This window comes from Pygocentrus nattereri, chromosome 4 (genome assembly GCF_015220715.1).
Source record: "Pygocentrus nattereri isolate fPygNat1 chromosome 4, fPygNat1.pri, whole genome shotgun sequence".
NCBI classification, from domain to species: domain Eukaryota; kingdom Metazoa; phylum Chordata; class Actinopteri; order Characiformes; family Serrasalmidae; genus Pygocentrus; species Pygocentrus nattereri.
In genome coordinates, this window is record NC_051214.1 from 21,317,182 (window position 1) to 21,325,990 (window position 8,809).

General features: G+C 41.0%; 1 protein-coding gene across 3 annotated transcripts in view; it reads left to right on the forward strand.

Annotated features, from left to right (window-relative positions):
- The window catches only part of c4h1orf112 (chromosome 4 C1orf112 homolog), a 35,048-nt gene extending 26,275 nt beyond the window's left edge, over positions 1–8,773 (forward strand). For 2 of the 3 annotated variants that reach the window (XM_037537855.1, XM_037537853.1), the window contains exons 19-25: positions 13–129; positions 1,829–1,924; positions 2,090–2,203; positions 4,787–4,891; positions 6,105–6,185; positions 6,289–6,420; positions 6,980–7,213. In XM_037537855.1, the coding sequence (XP_037393752.1) occupies positions 13–129; positions 1,829–1,924; positions 2,090–2,203; positions 4,787–4,891; positions 6,105–6,185; positions 6,289–6,420; positions 6,980–7,198 (864 nt within the window). In that variant the 3' untranslated portion in view covers positions 7,199–7,213. Of the gene's footprint in view, positions 1–12; positions 130–1,828; positions 1,925–2,089; positions 2,204–4,786; positions 4,892–6,104; positions 6,186–6,288; positions 6,421–6,979; positions 7,214–8,444 lie in introns of those variants that run through there. The other variant, XM_037537854.1, reaches the window with a different exon arrangement.
- Positions 8,774–8,809: the final 36 nt, after the last annotated feature.

Genomic DNA, 8,809 nt, shown 5'->3' on the forward strand with positions numbered 1-8,809 from the left:
GCTTTGTTTCAGAACAAGGCACTGGGCTCTGTGCTGGTGGTGGTCCGAGGGGAGCCCCTGCAGGCTGAATGTTTGGCTTCTTCACTGAAGGTTATTCATCATCTGTGGAGTCTCATGTGTGCTAACCAGGTGAGAGAAGCAAATGAGCTAGACCTGCTGCCACAGTCAGTTCCTTAAATTTCTGCCTGTAACTAAATATTTGCTTGTTTTTTCGTATTTCTTTTTAATCTTGGTCATTACGTAAAAGTATTTAAATTAAGTCAATTTCATTTAATTTTTCCTTATTTTCTGTTACTGTAAATATTGTCTATTATAGAACAAAAATCAAACTTAATATCTTGTTTTACTGCTACACTTTATCACTTGTCTGTGGAGCACTTTGAGCTGCAACTGGTATGAAAAGTGCTCTACAAATAATAATAAATATAAATATTATTGTCAATATAATCACATATTTACCCTTTAAATGACAAGGACTCCAAGTGGGAAGACTTTAGTAGTAGTTATAAGAGCACTTCACTCTTCTAAATACATATTTTACATTGTAGTTTCATGGTAGTTACTGAATAAATACTAGTGTTCACAGGAAAATAAGCCATAAGATTAATAATTTGAACAATAAATGTCTAGTTTAAGGTATTCAATTCTGATGTTTTGATCTATACACATTCATTTGTGGGCTGCTGTCAACTAGACAAGGACTTTTAACAGACCCATATCCTTCATTGTCCTTGCATTTGGTTGGATAGTGCAGTGGGTAACACCTCTGCCTTCTACACTGTAGACTGGCGGTTCAATCCCCCACCTGGGTAAGCACCCTACACTATACCAATAAGGGTCCTTGGGCAAGACTCCTAACACTGCCTTGGCCTACCTGTGTAAAATGATCAAATTGTAAGTTGCTCTGGATAAGAGCGTCAGCCAAATGCCGTAAATGTATATTTGATCTATATTATTGTCTAGGGCAGTAGTTGCAACCCAAATGTTAAGAAGATCCATTTTGTCCTTTCAGTGAAAATCAAAATCACATTTTTTGTCCATTATATTGAAGTAACATTTTACCACTGCGGCTGTAATTATGTCTCAGTATGTGCTCAGTAACGAAAACAGACTTGCTTTGCTCTGCTATAGTTGCTTTTCTCGCATCTCTGGCAGGAAACTTTCCCTCAAAAGTAGAAAAGTTTGTTGCAAATTGTGTTTTAATGCTTGAGTATTTACAAGGCTGAAGTCAGCTTTTCATTCACCAACATCTTGTGCTAATTTTCCTGTGTGTAATTGCTGCACCATTTAAGGTGGAACAGGAAAATTTGGACAAGAAGCTGGAGAATGAGCAGCTGAATTAAGCCTTGTGACTTTTTAGTGTTTGACAGTTTCTCATTGCAGATTAAACGTATCAGCAAAGCAGCTGGAGTGATTATACATGCAAATAAGTGTCTCCAAATTATCGATGTTCGTCTTAAATCTCTCTTTGCCGTTTCGTTAGCTACTAGCTTGGCAAGATTGTTGTCAGCATTGCTATGGTGACCAATAGTCTGTGCTGATCTTCATGGTTAAAGGGTGAATCAGCAGTTCTACATTAACTCCAGCGTTCAAGACCATTTATTGTTAAACTGTGTTGAACGATCAGCAGAGCTTTATTTTACTTTAAAGGAGGATTATTTTATTATTACCTACTAATCTAATTCAGCTGTGGAGCCACAACAGGGCAGTAAAAGAGCTGCATGTTGCCGACCCCTGGCCTACAAGATGCAGCATGATTAATGTTTGGTTTGTCTAGTAGACAGAACATTCAACCTATTTGTAAGTTAAGTTGTCGTTTGCTGTGCAGGTTCAGGTCCATCCCTCTCTTCAGGACACCCTGAGGCTGCTTCTCTCAATTTCAGCCAACTTCATTAAAAATATAGAACCACAAGCCATAATTCAGGTAACAAACCATAAACATTTTCCACATTGTACTTTCCTTCCGTGTTGGCAGTGTTTTCTTCTGAAATTCAGACAATGCTCTTAAGCTTAACAAATCAGAATTCTTTAATTCCAATGAAGCACAAAATCATTTGTCTACCAATTTGTAACTTTGCGTTGTTTGTAGGCATTTTCCTGTCTGAGTGGCCTGCATCTCCAGCAGTGCCCTGATGACCTGGTTCTTGCTGCTTTGGAGTTTCTGGCCTCAATGGGGAAGGTTTTCATTCCCTCTGATATTCAGGTAATCCTAATTCCATACAGTCCTTAAAGGGGAACTCCACCGATTTTACAAAATGAATCGTTCAGTGGTTTAGATGTAAACAACTCATTGAGTGGTTTGTTGTGAAATGCGCATTTCTAGAGAAAATTAGTCAAATTTGTTCACCATTGCAGTAATAGGAACCAGATGTCTGAACTACAAACATTACTGTTTTATCTGCCATTCAGAATGACCAGTGAACTTGTAAGGTTCTATGTCACGCTGTTAGTGGTAAAATAATGTAATAATAATAATACAATTTTTTTTCTTTTCATGTACAAACTCCCTGCATGCATCTCTTCACCCTGCATGCCTTTTGTGTTGGTCGAGTAGGCGGCATTGCGTCACACTGTGTCAGCAAAACTCTGAGCTTATGTGAGTAATGTGATTCATCAGAGGAGCTGCGATAGACCAGTCCTGCCCCGTAAATGAGTGAGCAGAGTAGCAAGTAGTCTGTTGTTGACACGGTCAGCTTCCATTCGCCCTGGGTTCTTCTGCTTCGGTGGGTGTTGTGTCCAATTCAGTTCCCCCCTTTAAATTAATGTTCCCTTTGATCAGGTCCTCGGGTGCCTCATTGACTGAATAATGTCAAGCAACACTGGAACTACAGAAATCGAAAAGGTTAAAAAGACTAACTGGCTGTGTGTTTTCACCCAGGTCCTTGCCGAGGACTCGATTTGTCAAAGGGAACGTGAATTTGAGGGGGCTATTAGCTACAAAAGCATGTTAGCTTGTGCGTTGATCTCAGTTGAGATGCGGTTTTAAGTAATAGTTAAACCTATACTAAAAATATGCTTTGGGCCAAAACTGCATAGAAAAACTGTCACAGAAAAATTTCTCAGGTATCAAGCAAACAGTTTGTGTAATAACATAATGGGATGTAGCTTTTAGAGCCATTAAATGCGTCAGACATCTGGTTCCTAGTACTGTAATGATGAACAATTCTGACTCTAAATTCCTCTAGAAAGGCACATTTCCCACTGAACCGCTCCGAATGATTTACATCTAAACCACTGAAGTAATTTTGCTGAATTGCTGGAGTTTTCCTTGAATTCCAAAAATGTTCCAGGACAGTATGTGAAATCCCAGCAGCCAGGTGTCCAGCGCAGTTGGGTCATTGCCTTATCCCCACTAAATCTGCCGCTTGATAGAGGAGTTCCATTCAGGTCTGTGTGAGTGAGGAAATCACCAAACTGTGCTGGACTGAAATGGAAGACCCCTGCTTCAAAAGGTAACATATGTTGCTCCAAGACGCATGTCTTTCAGTGTTAATTGTGCTTTCTCAGATGTGTGTTACCCTTGCATGGGCACTAATACACCCCCAGACCATGACTGACCCTGGCTTTTGAAATGTATGCTGGTAACAATATGGATGGCCTTTTTCTTCTTTGCCCAGAGAACATATGTCCATTATTTCCATAAAAATCTGAAAAGTTGACTTGCCAGACAACAGTATACGTTCCCACTATGCAATAAGCTGGAGAGGTCAGTGGTGTTTGTGGATATTGTTGCCATATGGCTTCCGCTGTGCATCCATTGCAGTCATTAATTTCAGAATGAACGTGTATTTAAAAAAAAAACAATGAAATTGCCAACATGAAATATCTTGTGTTTTGTGCTGTTTTTGTTTAGACCACCGATCAGACATAACATTTATGACCACCTCCTTGTTTCTACGCTCATTGTCCACTTTATCAGCTCCACTTACTGTATAGGTGCACTTTGTAGTCCTACAGTTACAGACTGTAGTCCATCTGTTTCTCTGATACTTTGTTACCCCCTTTTACCCTGTTCTTCAGTGGTCAGGACCCCCATGGACCCTTACAGAGCAGGTACTATTTGGGTGGTGGATCATTCTCAGCACTGCAGTAACACTGATGTGGTGGTGGTGTGTTAGTGTGTGTTGTGCTGGTCTGAGTAGATCAGACTCAGCAGTGCTGCTGGAGTTTTTAGACAGCTCAGTGTCGCTGCTGGACTGAGAATATCCAGCCAACAGCGTCCTGTGGGCAGCGTCCTGTGACCACTGATGAAGGACTAGAGGATGACCAGGACAAACTGTGCAGCAGCAGATGAGCTGTCGTCTCTGACTTTACATCTACAAGGTGGACAGACAAGATAGGAGTGTCTAATAGAGTGGACAGTCAGTGGGCACAGTGTTTAAAAACTCCAGGAACACTGCTGTGTCTGATCCACTCATACCAGCACGACACACTAACACACCACCACCGTCAGCGTAACTGCAGTGCTGAGAATGATCCACCACCCAAATAGCACCTGCTCTGTGAGGGTCCATGGGGGTCCTGACCACTGAAGAACAGGGTAAAAGTGGGACTAACAAAGTATCAGAGAAACAGATGGACTACAGTCTGTAACTGTAGAACTACAAAGTGCACCTATACAGTAAGTGGAGCTGATATTATGGACAATGAGCGCAGAAACAAGGAGGTGGACATGATGTTATGCCTGATTGGTGCATTATCCTGACTCCTTTGGAGCTGAGGTTTGTGGAAAGGGTCTTTGTTGTCTTCACTGTGTGTAACTGTTATCCATGTCTGGTCCCTGTAGTCTCAGGTGCTGCCTAGACTCAGTTCTCTGTTCAGCACTCTATTGGCTCACGAATCCTGGCTAATCGGTCAGCATGCCCTGGAGGCCTTCGCCATCTTTGCTGAGGTCAGCCTTTTCCACCATTAACTGTTCACAAGTCCTTACAACACTCTGTGACAAGTTATGAAAGACTTTTTATAGCCTTCATGTACCAATATTTCCACATCCTCACATACACTACTTCTCTTTTATAATCAGTGGTGGCTGAAGTGCACAAACCATGTACTTTAACTCAAGTAGAGACACTGAAGGTAAAATATTACTCCAGTAAAAGTAGAAGTTCCTCCCTTTAGACCTCCACTTGAGTAAAGGTACTAAAGTATTTACCTTCAAATGTACTTAAGTATAAAGTAAAAGTACTGAAAGATTAATTATGGCTCTGATGTCCTGTTATCATTTTATAACAAGACTCGCTTCATGAACTCATTTTAGGTGAAAATCCTCCAGTGTCTCTCTTGGTAAACCAGTCTTTTAATAGAACGTCATTAATTAGTGACGCTGACGTCTATTAAAATGATCATAAGCACAAAACACTGAAGGTAAACAGTTTCCATCAGGGAGAACCGAGTGGCTCTGAAATCACTTTTTACACACAAGCAAAGTTTCAGTTTCAGATTTATTTACAACTTAGTTCCAAGTTTAAGTTTAATAAAAACTGGCTTTAAACTCAGGATCACAAATGAGCTCCTTTACTATGTTGATCTGTAGGTCTCTGTTCATAAACATAAACCAGCCCAAACTAATTTACTATAAAATGAAATGGTGTTTGTATAAATTCAGAAAAAAGCCGCGTCAGTCACGACTGCATATGTGGACATATTTCTATATTGTGCTCTATTTACACAAAGTTAGATTAGTTCATCATTTATGTTGAACAGACTCTCCCAAAATTTTACGCTGCTGCTCTGACGTTGAACCGTGTGCTGCACTGGGTCGGTATAACCAACAGGTCAAAACAAGCTCTAAACAAAGTGACCACTGTGCCCTGATTGGTGCTCTTGCTTTGCGCTTCTTTCGTTTTGACATGTTACGTTTTTATACACACAGAAACCAAAAGGAACGACAGATTTCTCAAAATGTAGTGGAGGAAAAAGTCAGATATTAGACTCTGAAATGTAGTGGAGTGAAAGTAAAAAGTCGCCCAGAATGAAAAAACTTCAGTACAGATACAAGAAAAAATACTTAAGTACAGAAACCAATTACATTTATTTAGTTACTGTCCACCACTGGATATAATATTTGTGGTCAAGCCTGATCTGAAGCCACTTTTTCCTTTAAGGTCACCAATCACGAGGAGGTCATCTCTCAAAGCCTGATGTCAGAGGAGACAAAGAATAAAGTGGTGAATTTCCTCAGTAAGGTATGCGCCGCAGTGTGTCTGATTAACACCAGCATGTGGGAGTTTATTTGGATGTGATGTAGGTTTTAATGAATGTTTGCATATCTGATGTGTGTCTTTGCAGACGGTCTCAGCGCAGGAGGCTGAAAAGGCCCGTGTGGAGAGGATGAGAGTAGAAGCAAGTACAATAAAAAAGCACAGTGAAGGACTGGAGACAGAGCAAAAGACGCCTGTACAAACACCTGCTGTGGAGGAGGTGAGACACATACACAGGGACACTTGTGAGGACTTAGTTATGAGATATGTAGCTCCTGAAACAGAAGTAAACGAGCACAAATGATAGATGAGTGACCAACTTCTATTGAAGGTTCTCTAAGATCTTACTATCCACTAGTTTCTGTATAAACAGATAAAAACACCTCCCACTTGAAAACAAGTATTGCTGTCAGTGGAAGACGAGGCGGTTTTACTTCTGTCCATCTCGCTCAGCACCAGTGTGTCACTATTTATTGGCACCCACAAATGACAAGCCCCGGTTTACCTTCACGCATATAATCAAGGCAGATCACACCCTAATCAGTACAATCCACTAAAAGGTAAATATTTAAAAGCTAATACAGATCAAAGTCTGCACATTTCCTTTCACATTTACAGATTACAGGGGGAGTCAAAAGTCACAGGACACTGTTTTATTTTAGAAACGAAAGGGAAAGTGTTTTTCCAATGGGAAGGTGGTGATGTAGCAGATCAAAGAAGACCAGAATCTCAGAAATCAATTGCTCCAATCAAGATTTGCAATATCTCTTGTGGTTTAGAAGTTAACACAGAAAGTTGCAACAACACCTGGGAACGTTGGCTGTGATGCACAGCTATTTGGCGTGTTCAGTGTGCCGTCCCTGGTGCTGAAGGCGCAGGATCCAGTTGTTAAGAACCCGCATGAGAATCTCTGGAGAAATGCTGTCACAAGCCTCCACGATGCGGTGCTGAAGGCGGTGTTTGTTGCGGATTTTCTCAGCATACGCAGTTTTGTTTGAGATGACCCCAGATATAAAAGTCGATAATAAAAAATCAAATAAAATGAAACTGTCCTGTGACTTTTGACTCACCCTGTACATCCTGGCAGTATTCAGACTGCCTTACGTACAGTTACGCATGCACAGGAAGCATATCATTTACTTATTGCTGTTCAGTGTCGTGACGATACTGAAAATTTTCATTTTTGTAAGTATCCATATTCTACGCCATTTTTGATTCCATGAGGAAGGGTCTCTAGTAATAACCCCTCTTAGACATGGAAAATGAACCATGACTGATCTGTTATTTAAAATGATGGCCACCAACAGTTCATACAGCTCTTTAAAATGACCAGACTACAGTTCGGACTAGTTTAGACAGACGTGTCGGTTACTCAAACAACGAAACAGAACAGGGGAAGAAGTGAAGCATATGGCCTTTAATTAGACAGACAGACTGACTGACTTGGCTGTTCCAGAGTGAAATCCTTCCCTCTGGTATTAACAGAGATGGATGGATTAACTATGAGATGGATAGACAGATGGACAGATTAGATAAGGTAGATGGATAAGAGAGATTAGATAGATCATGTTATTAATCCCAGAGTGAGATTCTTCCCTCTGGTATCAACAGAGATAAACTATTAGATGGTTAGATCAGATGTAGTTAGATCAGATAGATAGAACCGAGTTTGCAAACGCACTTTTGCCTCTCCACCTTTTATTCAAATAAAATTCACTGTAATACCAGCACCAGTACCAAATACGAGTCTAACGTAATCTCCAGTAATATTTAAATATATAGTTTACATGAAGAGCCAGCTATAGATATACATCCATTAGCATGTGCCACAAAACCATTTGCTTTATAAGCAGCATTTATTCATCCAGCTGTCACTGCTAGCAGTGCTTCAGTGTTGGATTAGTGCCAAGCAGTCCATGGTGACTGTCACAAGTAAATGTTCTAGTATAAACATGGATGTTTGAAGCTTTCAAGACGGTCCAGGACCTTTTGTATCTTTAGTTTACCAGTGAATTGAAGTGAAACGGCAAATTAGAATTTACTCACCATCACATTCTGAACAGCAGCTGCCCCGTTTTGGCACGATGGGTGTGCAGCAGCATGTTTCAGTTCCCTTTGAAAAGGCGAGCAGGTTCACGCGTCTAAATGCATTTTACCGGATGCAGCTTTGATGAATGAGAGCTCGTGTCCAAACTGCTGTATGTTCAGATCTTTACCGAACCCCCTCCCCTCCTCCTCCTTCAGCCACTTGCGAAGCGAGCCCGCCAGGAGACCAGCAAGGACGAAGAGTATGAGCGCTACCTGCAAGCAGCAGAAAGTGCCCTGAAAGCAATGCAGGCGATAGACGCACCTAGCACAGCCTCATCACCTCCACAGTGGGTAACAGCCAGACTCCAGGCCCTGCAGACACTCATCAGCCAAATCAGCACTTCCACAACCAACAAACTCTGACGCAGATTTCAGTGGATCTGACTTTCAGGCCAGCTTTATGTTCCAGGAGCACTTTTTAAAGCTTCCATGGGAAAAGATCCTCTCACTTTATTATTTGTATATTAAACTTTACATCTCAGTTACAAGTCTCTCCTCTGGTCTTCTGACAAGCACTGCTT